The 17,719-nt window shown below is 39.3% G+C and overlaps 1 protein-coding gene and 1 long non-coding RNA gene across 4 annotated transcripts in view; one reads left to right on the forward strand and one right to left on the reverse strand.

Annotated features, from left to right (window-relative positions):
* LOC106634763 (uncharacterized) overlaps positions 1-5,002 on the reverse strand; it is a 223,351-nt gene extending 218,349 nt beyond the window's left edge. For both annotated transcript variants that reach the window (XR_008625353.2, XR_008625351.2), the window contains exons 1-2: positions 4,863-5,002; positions 1,788-1,902 (exon numbers count right to left, since the gene is read on the reverse strand). This is a non-coding gene — a long non-coding RNA (uncharacterized LOC106634763). The remainder of the gene's footprint in view (positions 1-1,787; positions 1,903-4,862) is intronic.
* The window catches only part of EDIL3 (EGF like repeats and discoidin domains 3), a 442,216-nt gene continuing 429,357 nt past the window's right edge, over positions 4,861-17,719 (forward strand). The window contains exon 1 of one of the 2 annotated variants that reach the window (XM_003822240.6): positions 4,861-5,433. In XM_003822240.6, coding sequence (XP_003822288.1) covers positions 5,367-5,433 — 67 coding nt within the window. In that variant the 5' untranslated portion in view covers positions 4,861-5,366. The remainder of the gene's footprint in view (positions 5,434-17,719) is intronic. The other variant, XM_003822241.6, reaches the window with a different exon arrangement.

The raw sequence follows: 17,719 nt of genomic DNA on the forward strand, positions 1-17,719 counted from the left end.
GAAAGACTGAAGAAATTTAAAACATAACACTCAGCTATGTCTAAGACATGCAGTTATCTAAATGGTAAGAACCATATAATTCTTTGGAAAGATAAGATTAACACAAGTGAAACAACTAGAAAAAAAATTAAAAGCACTGTTAATTCTAAGAAATGATGGTTCTCTGGTGCTAGAATAATTCGGGGAGGTCTTAAATGGAAACAGTAATTCAGCTAGTAGGATTTGTAAGAGGGCATTTCAGGTGGGGATAACAGCATGAGCAGAGGGTTGGAGGAAAGAATTATCTTGGTGCTTGTGGGAGCAATGAAGAAAAGTGTTATGAGTTATGCAAATATTGTAGAGAATTTAAAATGTGCTTGAAATTCTACATTTCAGCAATGTATATTCTAAAATGATGCATCAAGAAGATCAGGGAGAAATGCACTAAAAAATGACAATTATAATTATAACCATTGAAATTGAAAATGTCAATAAATAAAGTAAGTTAGACCACTGTCTAAATAGGCATTTTAACACAATGGCTGTGAAAATCACTCCTGGAACCAGAGCAGGGCTCTGATACTAGCTCTTGGCTCCATTCCTCACCGCCACCTTGATCCTGGGCAATGGATCAAGGTTTTGATCCACTGACACTTAAAGGTTTTGATTCTTGGTTTCCTCAGTAGTCAAATGCAAATAATAATAATATTCACCTCATAAAGGTTGTTGAGGTAACCTATTTAGTAAAGCAATGTATGTAAAAATGCATTAGAGCTTAGCATACAGTCGACCCTTCATAATTGTTGGCAGAAGAATGCAGTGGGCTTTAGATTCACACTGTTTAGATTCACTTATCGGCTCCAACACTTACTAACTTGAGGGGATGGACAATTAACCTAACCGCTCCATGACTTATTCCTTCTCCCTGAAATTAGAATAACAATAGTAACCAACTATATTAGTCTTCATAGCAAACTACCACAAACTCAGCAGCTTAAAACAACACCAATTATTAACTCCCAGTTCTGTAGGTCAGAATTTGAGATGGTCTTGGCTGGGTTTTCTGCTTTGAGTCTCAGATGGTGAGAGCAAAATTTTAGTAGAAAGACATTTTAGATATTAAATAAAAAGTTTTGGAAATTCAAAACAAAGTTTTAAAATGCAAAATAATAAAAAATTCCATAATTACACGATAATAAAAAAGACTACCTTTAGTGTTATTCGTTGCTTGACAAACTGAAAGATGGACTAAAAAATTCTAGGTAATTTAATGGGGATGGGAGACGGGGAGTGAAGAGGATCATGTATTAAGAAAAATTCTTTTGGAGTTATGTATATTAGTATCGTCTTCTTATTTATCAGTATCATTATCTTTCATCATCATCACCATGTGTCCAGTGCTGGACTAGGCCCTTTTGTGCACCACCACAACCTACCACTATCAGTTTGATACTATCACTACTTTCATTTTACAGATGAGAATACTGAGGTTTGGCACTTAACAGACTTTAACTTAGTTAAAGGAGTTAGAATGATAGAGACCATATTCCAGTTCAGATATGCCCTAAATCCAATGTATACCTGAATCCAGGTATGCTCCAGAATCCAAATTGATAGTCAATGAGATTAATTTTTTTAAATTGTCTTAGTCAATTTCAGCTGCTATAACAAATTACTGTAGACTGGGTGGCTTCAACAATAAACATTTATTTCTCACAGTCCTGGAGGCTGAGAAGTCCAAGATCAATGCACCAGCAGATTTGGTGTCTGGTAAGGGCCTGCTTCTTGGTTCATAGCTGTCTTCTTACCTTGTCTTCACATAGCAGAGGGCAGAGAAAGATCATTTCCTTGGTGTCTCTTCTTATAAGGGAACTAATCCCATTCATGAGGGTTCTTCTCACGGCGCAATTCCTCCCAAAGGCTCTACATCAAAACATATCACAGTAGGTTCTTAGGCCTCAACGAATAAATTTGGGGGCAGGGGAGGGGGGTTGTGCAGAAACATTCAGCCCATAGCAAAACCCAGTGAACTTTTTACAGTCTTTTTTTTTGTTTTATTTTGCTGCTACTTTATTCTGCTTTGTTTCAAAGCATCATTTTCAAGTTATTTCCTTTGCAGCACTAAATATTTAGTATACTAACAGGTGTTCTAAGAAAAAGTTTGTCATAGTACAAAAAAGAAAGTCTGCAAAATGCTGAATGAAATCTTTTTGAAAAAAATTCTTAACCACAGGACCTTTCAAAGTATTTCATATACTAACATTCACCATGAATCTCTAAGAGGCTGCTTTGATATGCAATGTCTCCCCAAATTATTTTACCATGGATTTTTTCCTCCCAGAAACCTATTAACATCTTGGGGAAAAGGAGGCCTGCAGAAAATAACTTGAAAAGCACTGTCTTTGAGTGATGTACAGATTCATTTTTGGCACTGTAGGCTCCTATTAAGAGAAGCTATAAAACTGTAGGCTGGATCACAGTGATTAGTAAAGGTCCCTTAGCACTTTGTGTGAAGTAAAAGCTTCACAATAGAGTTTCATCCCTTTACTTTTTAAATTTTATTTTATTTTAAATAATTCAATTTCTGCAGTCTTCTAACATATCTTATATTCCACTTCTGAAGAGGCTATGTGTGAGTGCAGTAACAGTGAAATGAGTCCTATCAAGGTAAATTAGGTAAAGTGCCTAGAATCTTCAAAATGAAAGGCTTATTGGTAGATGATCATTATCAATTAGTGGTTCAAAAAGAGGGGATGATTATGAATATGGAGCTGTGGATTTAAGACTATCAATTTTTTATTGGAAATGAGACGAGAAAGTAGAGATATTAAACTGGCAACATCTTTCATAAGTTGTCTATCAGGTAATACAGAATGTCATTTACTGTCTCCGCACCAAGTATTTGGGCATAGAATGTGCATTGTAATGTACTTTTATGCCCACTAGAGTTTTTAAAAACCCTTCTTTAAATTAAAAGAAAGATACATGTTTAGAAACACACACTGTTGGCAAAAATAATTTAACTTCTTAATATGCTCATTAAGGTCAAATACTATCAAAAAAGTGGAAATAAACAGGGAATAACATACAAAACTACACAAAATTCTTAACCCACTCTTTTTTTTCCCTTAAATATCACATCCCAGAGAGACTGGTTTCCAACTTTACATTTTTAGGATCTAGTACTATCCTTTAGAAATAAAACCTAAAACTAATATTAGACATCTCATTTCAAAAGTTAAAGTGTATTTTAGGATGAACATGCCACAGGGTGACTGAAAACATACTTTCAAAAGGAAGTAATGATGATGCACCAGAAAATTAGAATTTGATTGCTTGAAACATCTTTGCTACAACTCTGGACAATACTGTCTTATTCTAACATCTGTGACTTTAGGCATATAAATAGACAGTAAATAAATGAATCTCTCTCATTCTCTTAGCAAGGTGATTTTTTAAAAAATGTGTTTTAACCCTCCCACCAATCGTGAGACATGAACAAACCCTTTCTGAAAGGTGTTCTTTTTTTTCTTTCTTTCTTTCTTTTTTCCGTTGTTGTTTGCTTGTCAGTTATACAATACCTTAAACCCTCCCTAGCAGTATTCAGCATTACGGTTCCATTCACCTCGCATTCTTCATTTCACTTAAAATTTCAAAAGGAAGGTAGAAATTTAAGTTTAAAGGACTCATGTCACCTTTAAAGGACTCATCCTTTAAAGGAGGCAGATGGAGATGTAGTTCCATGGCTAATTGCACTCTGTTATTCTTTTCTTAGTAGATTCACCTTTCAACTCTTTGCCTTCGAGAATGTTTCTCTGTCAATTTCTCTAGCTCTGTGTTTCTGTCTCTCTCCCTACCTCCCTCTCTAGAAGACAAAAAAAAAAAAAAAAAAAAAAAAAAAAAAAGAAAGAAAGAAGGAAAAGAAAAAGAAAAAAAAGAAAAAAGAAGCCCTGTTTCATTTTGGTACCTGTAACTGCTGGAATTGGATCCATGTACAGTAAGCAATCATTCTAACCGAAAAACAGAGAAGAAAGCACAATTGTAAGCCATGAGCTGTATTTTTGGTTCAATCACTTCCACTGCAAAAACCAGTCCATTTATTTTGGCGGATAGAAAGAAAATTTGATCCACCTTAGTGATGCTTCAAGGGTCTGTCTTTGCCTTTATGTTCTTGCACAGTTCCCAAACTTGCCCCACTTCTTCTCTGAAACAGATGTCCTGCTTAACGAGATGCATGTCTCCTACTCACTTCCACCCTTTTGCCCCCGTGAACAGATGAGCCCACAACCCTCTCTCCCCAGCCCTGGAGCTGACTAAATTGTAGACAGAGCAGCAGAGCAGCCCTGTCTTAGCTGATTAGGGTCTGGTTGCTGACTACGTTGCAGTTCCTGAGAAATACGGGGCAATTCACTTTGCAGGGTTCTGTCTCTCATGCAGTTTTGTGCCCCAAGAGTCACTTTTCAAAATCTCTTAACTTCTGTTCCTGGTTATACCGAGAAAGGAAGTTCAGGGGAATCCTTAACGTGGTTAATTATAAAGTCAATGCTGGAATCCAAGGGACTCTCAGGCAGCAAGGGTGCAGCTCTTAACCCCACAGTCTCCAGCATGTGCGGAGAAGGTACTGGAAATGCAGGAACTTCAGAGGTGGTGGCAGGTGCTAGGTGCTAGGGTGTGGCTGCAGTTGTCTCCCTTTTCTCTTACAGCAGAAGGAGCTGAAAGAGGAGGGGAGGAGGGAGGAAGGAGAGAGAGAGCAAAAGAGAGACAGAGAGAGAGAGCAAAAGAGAGACAGAGGAGGGGGAGACCCGGGGAGTGAATAACAGGGCGGGCGGAGGGCGGGCGGGCGCCGGGGGAGTGGGGAGCGCGCCTGCCAGGCTCAGACTCACACGCACGCCGCCTCTGTTTGTACACAGTGCGCTCCCGGCGGCCCGCTCGCTCCCCTCCAGCTCACGCTTCATTGTTCTCCAAGTCAGAAGCCCCGCAGCCGCCGCGCGGAGAACAGCGACAGCCGAGCGCCCGGTCCGCCCGTCTGCCGGTGGGTCTGCCTGCCCGCGCAGGAGGCCCGGGGCGGCCGCGGGAGCCCGCGCCCCGCCCGCCGCGCCTCTGCCGGGACCCACCCGCAGCGGAGGGCTGAGCCCGCCGGCGGCTCCCCGGAGCTCACCCACCTCCGCGCGCCGGAGCGCAGGCAAAAGGGGAGGAAAGGCTCCTCTCTTTAGTCACCACTCTCGCCCTCTCCAAGAATTTGTTTAAGAAAGCGCTGCGGAAAGAGAACGTCTTCTTGAATTCTTTAGTAGGGGCGGAGTCTGCTGCTGCCCTGCGCTGCCACCTCGGCTACACTGCCCTCCGCTACGACCCCTGACCAGCCGGGGTCACGTCCGGGAGACGGGATCATGAAGCGCTCGGTAGCCGTCTGGCTCTTGGTCGGGCTCAGCCTCGGTGTCCCCCAGTTGGGCAAAGGTAAGGCGTCGGGACCCGGACAGCTGGGTGAGGGATGGGCTGGGAGTCCCCTGAGAAACGCCGCGCAGGGGGCCGGAGGCGGTCCCTCGGGCGTGCCAAGGGTGGCGAGCGCCGCTGGCGGCGCGGAGGAGGCGTCGAGTCCTGGGTGCCCCGAGAAAGTGCTTGTAAAGTCTGAGCAGAGTGCGCGGGGCCGAGCGGGGAGAAGGGTGCGGGGTACCCGGGTGAGATACAGGAAAGAGGAGGACGGTGGGGAGCGGTAGAAGACAGCGTCCCCAGGACCAGCGACTCTGTGGCTCACTCGGCCACTGGATCTCGGCGCAAACCCTCCCTAGGCAGTGCGGGCGATGCTGACTGCAGACGTCGGGCAGGGCTTTCGTGGGGGCGGGAGCGGGGGAAGCCAGTGCGCCCGGGCGTCAGCTAGTTGATGCGGGAAGAGGCTGGGGAGCTGCAGGGCCGTCCGCCCCCGGGTGCGGTGCTCTGGCGCAGGGCCTGGGCTGAGCCGTTCGCAAACCCAGACCCGGCGCTGGGCGTTTTGGCCGCGGGTGAGGTGGAGAGGAGTCTCACAGGTCACTTCAGCTTTCTCCTGCCTCCCCATCCCAGAGGAGCAGCATCGATTACAGCAAACCCCAGGAACCCGCCTCTCCTAGTCTGACCCCAGGGGCCTGGAGCTTAGCTGCGCACCCCCTCCGAGTACCAGTGTTAACTCTTGGTAATGGGGAATAGTGCGGGGCAAGCCACCCCTCGCGTCCCCGCACAGGAGCGGAAAAGTTGTGAGAGCTTGTAGGGTGATGCCTTCTGTGAATTGCACGAAAAAATAAAAACAGAAAAATAAAAATCAAATTAAATTAAAAAGAAAAAAGCATTTGAAAGAAAACGCAGGACTTCGACGAGTGTCCTGCTGAGTAGTTTAGGCGACTTCCAGGTCCCCTGCGAGGTGCAGCTTGTCCATACAAACCCTTGTGCTGACCTGGGTCTCACTGCCGGCCGGGGCTGAAGTAGTCGCCGGAAAAGGGCAGCGGGGGCAGCAGGGTGTGTGGGGAGGCGAGTGGGAGCTGTGCCTGGGGGAGCTGTGCCACTCCTGCGCTCACAGATGCGGGCGGCCCCTTGTGAGGGATCCGCGGGTAATAGAATCCTCTGCAGGCAGCTTCAAGTGGAGAGCTGAGTGAACTACAGGGTTTTAAATGCTGTGCCTCTAAAAAAGGTAGATGGATTTAAAAATGCGTTGACTCCAATCCACTTGAGATTAGACAGAGTATGAATATTCTGCACCATCCATCCATGCACCTATCCATCTATTTGAGTCACAAGAAAATTGTGGACTCTTGGGCGACTGTTCACCCAAGAAGCTGGGTGTTGCTGGCCAGATGCCCTCGCAGCTCTGGCAGTAGAGATCCATGGCCGCGCCTTGCCTGGGCCTCCCTCCGTCCCCCAGAATGTGGTTATTTTCCCCCAGCGTGTAGGCGTGTGTGTAGGTGTGTGCCTCGCCTGCGTTTACAAAGTGCCCTTCCAGTTATCAGGCAAAGGCAGCCACTCCACTAAAGGTTAAGAAATGGTAATGGTTCCAGTAGTTGCTCGGCCGAGTCTCCAGCGATATAAAAAAGAGAGTGCTTCCACGGCTGCTGTTTTTCCTTTCTCTCATTTCCCGTCTGGATTTCCTCTGCACTTTGATCTCTTAGCTGGAAGGGAAGGGGGAAGGACTGCAGGCACTCCCCTCTCCTCCTCCTCTTCCCCGCCTACGTTTCCACCCCAAACACGAAAACACACTCACCCACTCACTCGCATTGTGTCACCGCCACCACCGTACGTCCCCGCTCCGAGGTGGAGGGCGGCGCGGAGTAGAGGAGAAGATAGTGCGTCTAGCCTATGTGGCCGCGCTTGCCTATGTGGCCGCGCTTGCCTGGCTGGGTCTGATTGCGGGAGCCCCGGGGCGCGGCAAGTCCCGGCTCGCTGCAGCCAGGAGCTCTGTCTCCTGAAGATACCCGCGCCGAGGGCACAGCTTACTCCGCCAGACAAGCCAACCATGGAGATGTTGCCTGGACTCTCCATCCTGGTTCTCTTAGACAATGCTCGGGAAGCTGGATGCTCCATATTCTTCAGGAGATTTCTCCCTTTTTCCCCCAGCTAGCTTGTGAGGACAGGGGAAAGGCTTGAGGAAAAATAAATAGACCATTTTGCATTAGCCCTTTCTGTTAAAACTTGCACCTCTCTAATTTTTTCTCCCTCACCTCTGCAGAAGGCAGAGTACGGCTTCCGTGACAGCTCCAAACAATTAAACTTCCGGCAAACTTATTGAAGCCAGTGCTAACACAGAATTTTCCTTGCACTCCTTCCCGCCCCCAATCGTTAATCTCATGTCTCTTAGAAATTGGTGTTTTCCCTACGTATGGGTTGCAATTTACTTGCATTAATGCCTGGGATTTGATAAGGATATGTAACTCCTTTTATTAGTCGTCTTTATTTTAAAATTAAACCAATGGATCAGTCAGATTGAATATTTTATTAACTATTAAATTATTCATGGTATGGGTTGCTCTAAAAAATTCAATAACATGCATACAGTTGCAGCAAGCACGTGACATCTTATGCAATCTGTCCCTGTGCCTGCAGTTTGTGCCTGAAGTCTTTAAGCAAATGGCACTGTCTAAAAATGTCTAGACATGTCCTAAATACTATGAATCATTGGCATTTGCATTTTCTTTTTTTAATCAATGGCGATTTTTAGTTAATTTTACATGAGAATAAATTAATACCTGAACAGTCTCACTCCAGATAACAACACTAACCTTTTATGATTAGTATAGTTATATTTATACAGAAATAAGGAGTTTCTTTTATCTTATTATATTATTATTACACATTGATGTCTTCATTGCCTAATTTACCTGACCATTAAATTTTATACCTTAAAAATAAATGCTAACTTCAGAGTCAAGGTAAAACATACAAAAATAATTCTGAAATATCAAATTAAAATAAGAATTAAGTGAAAATGAAGTATTCTCATGTGAAAGTTTGACAGTATTGCAATATTTTGGCCACTGTGGTGATACAACACACAATTTTTTCCTCTGGTTCTGAAAATGTTTTTCTGATTTTTCCTGAAATGTTTCCTTAGAATTAAAATGCATTTGTTTTAAATGCATATGGTTTTGGGAAAAGACTTAAAATAATTTTAAAAAATCAGGAAAAAATTGAGATGGTCTATTTTTCCTTCTTTGATCTTGAAGTTGCAAAAATCTTCAAAAGTAGGCAAATGTATTTCTGAACACTTTTCTAAATTAAAACTATGTTATAATTTTCTCAAATATATTGACATCAATGTTCATATAAATCATGTATTCAAAATCTAGGGTATTTTAAATAAATATTTAATAAAGTTTGCTTTTCTCTCTAGATACATGTGATTTTTTTCTTCTCATAAAATTATAGCAATGTAAAGGGAAGGAATAAGATATACATGACTAAAATAAAGTAGCATGGTCACTCGATACCATTAAAAATAAAAGCTTGACAGTTTTTAGAGTTAAATTAGTAGTACCAGCTATTAATTTTATTAATTTCAAGATAAAGTTTTAATTAGCTAAAACTTTTCATTTTTGAAGGATTTTGCATAATGGGATGAACTGTATATGTTGTCATTTGTGTGTAATTTTTTAAAAGTTGCCTCCTTTGAGAGTTTCTTGAAGCCTAAAAAAGTAATTCTGATATTTGTTGTTTACTGCACACACTTGCAGGTGCAATAGCTTTGAGTAAGATTATGACGTGATAGGTTCATTGTATCTCTGCCAAAGAAACAGTGCAGGCTTCAGAACTCAGTTCAAGTCAGAAGTAAATCATAACATTTGGATACTGAGTAAAAAATAGCAAATTTTGCAAATATGTGTTGAGTGTTAATGGCTTCTATCATAGTTAATCATTTACTTTTTATTTGCTAAGTAGGTTGAAAATTAACATTATAATTTTAAAAAGCAGAAAACCAAAGCTAAGCCATTCCTATTATTCAGTTCTTCTCTGTGTTTTAAGGAAGACGCTTAGCATCTTCCTTAGATGTTCTATAGTTATAGACTATATAACTATTCCTCTAAAATGATTTCTTTATTTTTATCATAGTACATGTAATGATTATAATGTTGTTTGCTTAATCAAAGCAAACATGTATTTATAGATAGAGTCAAATGGCTGCCAATGTGAAGTAATTATTAAAATATTTCTCATGGTTTCCTATGTGATAACAGCAAGAATTTAAGTACTATAAATACTTAAACTGAATGTATTACCACTTGTCACTGAAAATACCCCTAAAAATCTTTGATTTGAGCAAGTTGTTGAAGGGAAAAGTAGACTAGAATCAACTGTGCCCTCACCAGCAGATGTCAGGATAATCAACGAAGATCTTTTAAAGGAAAAAATAAAATAAAAGGAAAAATAAAAGAAGTAAAGTCATAAATGTGAATCTGCAGATCCACATAAAGTAACTTTCTACTCTTTACGAAATTAATGTTATTAGTTAGTTTTCAGTGCTTCCCTGAGGAAGAAAAAAAGAGGGCATTGTAAGGTAGAATCCTTCTACCATAGGATTTTAACTTGGAAACACAGACATTCAAGTGCACACTTAGGTTGAACTATTACTTTAGAGGGAGTCTTCTAAGTACCTTCCAAGGAAAAACACAGAGAGCTATGAGGTGTTTGTAGTAAAACAATTATTAATGAAATTTATACCATGATTTCTAAGCTTATTCTTCATATGAACTATAAGTTTCATAAATAGCAGTTCTGTTATCTTGATTTACACAGACATACACACTCAACTATTTATTCCTATGCATCTACTGCACTGGAAAGAGATGAATGCTTTTATTTACTCTTTTTGTCATTATGGTTAAGTGTATGTTTTTTAGATCTTGCAAGATTCTACATAAAACAAGTCATGTGGCCAAAAGAGACAAATGTCATGATAAATAAAGCTTTGTTATATCCCATTTAAGCCAGTTATTAATTTCTATATATGTGACTCCTCTGCATCAATTGATGTCAGGGACTTGAACTAATTTATTTTGATTTTAATTGACCTTTAACTGATAACTTTTAGTTCCAGCATCTGCTGATGTAGCCCTCAAAACTATGTTACAGATTCACCATTACACCCTTTTAAGGAGCTTTTTTATACAGTCACTGACGTTGTGCCAAATAGTCGGTTTCCAGTGGCATTCTTTCTGTGTCAGAGTTCTCCTAAGATAAAAATTTCTCTCTCCTTCATTCCATCTCTTTCTCCTCCTCTCCCCTCCTCCCTCATTTCCTTGTTATATGGCAAATAGGACACAACATCTACTGTAAAATTGATAGTGATATTTTGTCATCATTATTAAAAGATTGCAAACCTTTGAAACATTGTGAAACTTGTAACTTATCTTTTTGTGAGGAAAGAAAAGGAAGATGATAATGTCAAACCTCTGCCTACCAAACCTGAAGTTTAAAACATAAGTGGAAATAAATTGGGATCTAAATCATGGAGCAACTCAGGATTTTACACCTTGATTTGATCACACTATCCTGCCTAAAGCTATCAAGTATACAGTAATTTATATCCACTTCACTTGTGGAGAAGCCACTTGCCTTGAAGCTTCATCCACATACCACATAGCTGAGAACCTAGGAGAAAGAATCAGAAACTTCTGACCACAAAAATAGATGTCATAGTTAGGTCTTAGATCATGTATCATAGAAAAGCTTATTTCTCTTGGCTTTCAAGTTTCTGGGTCCTCTATAAACTGAATCCAGAAAGTGAAAAGCATATGAAGTAATAGGTCAGGCTTAATCAGAGCAGTAAAACATGCCAACTTTTAGACAAAGAGGAGACTCGAATAGTATATGTAAAAGCAGTGATACTTTGCAGTACAAAAAACTGGGTACATGCAGTTGGGAGGGTTTGGGGTGGGGAGTGGTAAGTGTATCACCATATAAGAGAATGCAATAACTGGTGATAATGCTGGTTTTGCGACCTAGAGAAAGCCTCACTGCAAGATGTTCAACATTTTTTGGGTGCAAATGCAGTGAAATGTATACATTATTTTAAAAAAGACTTGGTCAAAAATGTTTAAGCTTGAAAACCTGCTTAATGGTGAAATAGCTAGCTATCTGAACAATGTACTTATTTAAGACTTTTCCCGTTGTGTCAAATAAAATGTTGGTATTTTAAAATTATTTTTCTTCTAAGGTAATAAAGTTTTAGAAGACACAAAACTAAATTTTGTAAAAAAGAAGTAGACCTTACAATGTAGATAAAATGTCCTGCAATTATTTGCTTATATTTTAGAAAATGTGCTGCTATTTTGTTTTAAAATATGCATTATTATAGTGATAGTAACTGTGTAGGAATTGTTCGGATTTATAGTGTGTGACTTAGAATGGAGGATTTAAGTACAAGAATTTAGGTGACGGCTTTTTAAGCACTAAAGCACTTTTGAATGTGGTTGTTACTATGGAGAAAGAAGATTGACTTAGCTTTGCCTTTTATCTTTTCCAAAACAGGTTTGTATCAACATGATTGATCTCTTAAAATAATTTAATATGATATAATATTTCATAAATGGGAAGACCAAGGTTTTAATCTCTTGTTAGATGATATATGCTTGATTTGAAGATGATAATCTCTAAATGGGGTTAGGCCACCATGCATTCCTTAAGGTTTGTGCTTGGTATTTAACAAAGTGGTATATTTTGGGAAGGCAAAATAATCCTTTAAATCCCCTCTTGTACTTTAGGTCAGGGGAACCATTTAGATTTTACTGATTCTGGGGATTATTTGAGGTCAGCCAGGATGAAATAGGCTCATGACACAATCAGGAAAGTCCAAAACAATTGAGTGGAAACATTGGAGAATATTTTTTATTTGAAATAAATGGACAAATCCCTCTCTGTAATGTAGAGCAGTCTCCCACCTACAGGCCTGAGCCTTAGGTCTGTGCTCACATCTCTGCTTCACTCTTTTTTTTTTTTTTTTTTTTTTTTTGAGACGGAGTCTCACTGCCCAGGCTGCAGTGCAGTGGCGCGATCTCAGCTCACTGCAAGCTCCGCCTCCCGGGTTCACACCATTCTCCTGCCTCAGCCTCCTGAATAGCTGGGACTACAGGCTTGGCTAATTTTTTGTATTTTTAGTAGAGACGGGGTTTCACCGTGTTAGCCAGGGTGGTCTCAATCTCCTGACCTCGTGATCCACCTGCCTTGGCCTCCCAAAGTGCTGGGATTACAGGCATGAGCCACCGCGCCCGGCCTCTGCTGCACTCTTTTTATCACATTTTCTTTCCAAATACTATATGAACTTTAATTTTAACTATGCTATTTTTTCTGTTTATTTATCTTTCTATAGTTTAACTTCTGTATTATAAACGCTAACTTTTCTGGAATGTTGTTTACAGACAAACAAAAACCAAATTACCATTCGCAGTGCTTTAATGTTTATATACCAAGTTCTTGTTTCATGTTTTGTGCTTTCTACTGAGCTAGGGCTTAGAATAGTACCAGGCAAAACAAACAAGAAGACCCAAACAGACACTTAATATATACTGAATTGAATGTAGCTACCCACCCCCATCAGTTTGCCTGTAAACGTACTTGCACATTTTAAACAGCAGTGTGTCTCTTATATATAAAAATAGGTCAAAGTAGTTTCAGGAACTTTAAAAGCTGTGTTTTTCACTTTCTTACATAACTATTCCTTATAATGTGTGTTGTAGAATGAGCCTACTTTGAAAATATTTCTCAACACTCCTGCAAGAGCACTGTTGATGATATAATATTCAAGTGCAGGCAGGATATAAAGTACTTAACTGTGTTTGTTATGAACCTTCAATTAAAAGAAAAGCTGCTTCTAAGTGATTTTTCCCTTTTTTAGGTGCAAGGTTCTGACATTTCTGACTAAATTTGATTTTGGCCTAGAAACAGTAATTTTTCAGGCATCATTCTGTGTTTTTATTTTTTTTTTGCTTTCTTTTCATTACTTAGGGACCACCATCATGTCAGCATTAACAGTCTTAGATAAGTTAACAAGGTACATTCTTTCTAATATCTTTCAAGTCTAACATGTATTGACTGCATACTATGTGTTCCACTGTTCTAATTATCATCTTTAATTCTCAAAACTATTGAGGCAGGTGCTATTATTATTGAAATATAAATGAGGAAATGGAGATATAGAGATCATAGAGCTACTAAGTAGCATGTTAAAATTAGGATCTAGAGCTTGTCCTCTTAACTATTAGACGATGCTCTGTCTCAGTGAGTGACACATCTTGTATATCATGGAGATATTTTGTTAAATGATTTTATTATTTGTAAAACACACACATTATGTCTAACCATTATTTCACTAGTAATTATTTTAGAAGGATTAAATTATACTTATTCTCTTGGGACAATAATTTAAAAATTTCAAATTTAGGTTGGTAAAGTGTAAAGTTCTTTTTTCACATTCAGAAATAAAGGAGTATGCTCATTCATTTGGTCAGAAAGTGTTAATGTGTTAGAATGCATCATTGGTAAGAAGATGAGCACTTGGGAAGTGGTTTGAAATACATTTTCTTTAAATCTTGCCATTTAGTTTGATTTCAGCACAATTTTTTGATTTATTTTAATTTTCTAGGATTTCATTGCTCCTCTACATTGTTTCATTGCTATTCAATGTGATGTGTAGAAGCATGCTTTCTCTGTAATTTTCAGATACATCAGGTAGTACAAAGTGACTTTAGAGGTTAACAAGGTTTTTATTTCTCCTAGTGTAATGAAGATATTTAATTTGCCTTACATCTCATCCTCATTTAATTTTATTTCCACATAACCCCATTAAGAAGTTTTAGCCAAACAAAAGCACCAAATAATCTCAAACCACATCAATTAGAATATTTTTTTTTCTGGTTTATGTGAAGAATTATTCAACCAAAATATGGTTTATTTTTTAAAAAAAACCTCAAACTGCAATAATTTTAAGTATTTTACAAAACAATGAGAATTATGCTGTATTATTCCATTTTCACACTGCTATAAAGAAATACTCGAAGGCTGGGCGCAGTGGCACATGCCTGTAATCCCAGCACTTTGGGAGACTGAAGTGGACGGATCACGAGGTCAAGAGATCGAGACCATCCTGGCCAACATGATGAAACCCTTTCTCTACTAAAAATACAAAAATTAGCTGGGTGTGGTGGTGTGTGCCCGTAGTCCCAGCTACTCAGGAGGCTGAGGCAGCAGAATTGCTTGAACCTGGGAGGCAGAAGTTGCAGTGAGCCGAGATCATGCCATTGCACTTCAGCTTGGTGACAGAGAGAGACTCCGTCTGAAAAAAAGAAAAAAAAAGAAATACCCGAGACTGGGTAATTTATAAAGGAAGGAGGTTTAATTTAATTGACTCACAGTTCCACATGGCTGGAGAGGCCTCAGGAATTTACAATCATGGTGGAAGCCGAAGGGGAAGCAAGGACCTTCTTCACGTGGCAGCAAGAGAGAGAATAGGGAAGGAGGAACTTCCAAACACTTATAAAACCATCTAATCTCCTGAGAACTTACTCACTATTCAAGAACAGCACGGGGGAAACCACCTCCATGATTCAGTCACCTCCCTCCTTGGACACTTGGGGATTACAGGTCCCTCCCTCAACACATGGGGATTGCAATTTGGGATAATATTTGGGTGGGGACCCAGAGCCAAACCATATCATATGCCATCTAACATGAGCTCATTTTCTTCCTTGGTATAGCTGTAAATTGTTTAACTGTTGAAATTTACCTCCACATGCATTATTATATTTATTCCCCCAAAATAATAAAAGAGTGGTTAAAATTTCTTAAGCATTTTCCACTTTAGGAAACATAAGTATTTTCCACTTTAGGAAACATTTCTACTTTAGGGAACATAAGCAGAGAACATATTCTTAATCTAATTTAACAGATAAGGACTTGAGATTCAAAAAAGTCATATGACCTGGAATTCAAGGAGTGAGTAGTTTCAATTTGAATCTATATGTTCTGATTCCAACTTATTTTTTACTCCTTTCTCCTGTACTACTTTACTTGAGGTAATTATAGTTGTACTTTTTTTTTTTTTTCCAGTTCTTGGACTCAAGAGATGAAAAGGAGAGGTTGGCACACTGCTGCTTTTTCAAAAACTATTTCAAATTGCTTCTCAACATTAACACTTTCTTTCTTTCCATTAGCACATAACACTTTCTTTCCCCTTTGGAGCCCATTACTAACCTTCATAACATGCTTTACTTCCTCAGTGGCTTCAGAACCTTGTTTCTTCTCCATCATTCGTCCCCTTAAAAACTTTCACATATGAGTTTGTAGCCCTTTTAACATTCTGATATTAAACTTCCTGGAAGATCCCAACATTAATGATTCCCATCTCTATTTTTAAGTACCTATGGCAATGCTATTTATTAGGTTTTCGCATCACATGAAATTACTCAGCTACCAGTATTTTAAATTTCTCAGAGTTTCTGTCTCTTATCAGAATTTTCTAGCTTTTACCTTTCCTCACCCTTCATTCCTACTGACCCTACTCTTGGTCACTACTCTAATTTCTAATCCTTCTTATGTGTTTTTCCCAACCTGGTCTCTGTGGTTATGCATTTCCAGAAGTATTTACCCACTTACAAATTTCTCTGTTGATTACACCCATTTTTGCTTTATCTGGATGATTTCACCATTTTTGCTTTATGAAATCTCGAACTAAGATAATTTCTAAAGTCTTTTTTCCATCTCTGGCACTAAGAAAATGAGTACTATCAAAAAGTGATAGCATCTATAGATCCTGGTAGGGCTGAAAGGTTGAATTGGGTTTTAAAGGGAATGAATAGGAAGACAGGAAGTGATGGTTGGAGGAAAAAGATTTTGGAGGCATCGTAATAATTCCAATGTAATTAAAATTTTGGTAATTACAAACATGAGAGTATGGCTATAGAAGTTATGATTCAGGGAGGGTAGAAGACATGATGATTGGAAGAAAATTGGCACCGAATGGCCAGGTGTTGGAAAAATCATCTTTGTGGTTATTAAAATCCCAAAATCTTGTGCCCCAAGAAATGTTGGGGAGGATGACAGCAAACCAAAACAGAAATCTTTAAGGAATGACAGGGTGTAATTCAGAGATCAGGAGTACTTATACTAAGGAATGGTAGAGGAGCAAAGATGACATGAAATTAAAACTGGGCGTTTTTAGAGAGAGAGGAGGGAAAATGTTCTGGAAGTGGCCTGGAGCAGCAAAGGAACTGGTACCACATGTTCAGACCCAGAAGTTATATGAGGAAAAACAGTATCCAGTTAAGAGGGCTGCAAGGTATCCTGGAGGAGAGCCGATTTACTCTAAGCAGAATGCAGATATATAATTGCCTAGTCTCAGGCATTATTCTCTTTGACTGTCTTCATCCTATAGCTTTTGACACATTACAATCTTAATAATAATTGATGTATCTCATTAAGATCAATGCTTTTAAGTACATATAATATGTGTTCATAGAAACAGCTCTTTTAAAACCCACAACAACCTAAGGCGTTTTTATTATCCCTGTTGACAGATGAGGACATGGACTGAGAATAGAATAAGTAATCAGCACTCAAAACTAGGTCTTATAGATCCAAATCGAGGAATCTTTTCACTGTAGCACACTTACAGAGAAAAGCCCCAAATCCACAGAAGAATTCCTTCTAAATTTAAAACACAGCTGGGGGATAGGAAGATTTCTGCAGTTGTTCCCTGACCTACTTTATCTTGTTCAGATGGCCCTCTACGTATTTTGAAGTCTGCATAGTTTAGGTTACTAGGAATGTCGAATATGTCTGCTTGGCGGTTTTAATTCTTGCCCATCCATGGGTCATTTGTCCAAATGTTCTCACTGTAAAACAATTAACATTATTACCAGGGGAATAGTTTCATCTCTCCTTTTAATATACTCATAATTGTGTACCTTGTACACAAAGTTCTTGTTTTTCCTCAAATTTACATGTTTCAAATATTTGTAAACCATAATGTTTCTTTTTTAGTTTCTGACATGCTGAAGTCGTACATATTTTTTCCTTTAATCTGTCCTTGTAAGCCATTCCTTTCATCATTTTAGTTGTTTCATTTGGAATCCGTCCAAGTAGCCTACATATTTATTCAACAGGCTTGCCAAAAACTCAAGAGAATTCCAAGGATGTGCTTCCCTAAAATACCGCCACATACGTTAGTCTGTATTTTTTAATTTTTGAAGCTACATTCTGAATTTTTAATCTTTAAATTAACATTAAATCTCAA

The sequence above is a fragment of the Pan paniscus genome, chromosome 4 (genome assembly GCF_029289425.2).
Source record: "Pan paniscus chromosome 4, NHGRI_mPanPan1-v2.0_pri, whole genome shotgun sequence".
Taxonomy (NCBI): domain Eukaryota; kingdom Metazoa; phylum Chordata; class Mammalia; order Primates; family Hominidae; genus Pan; species Pan paniscus.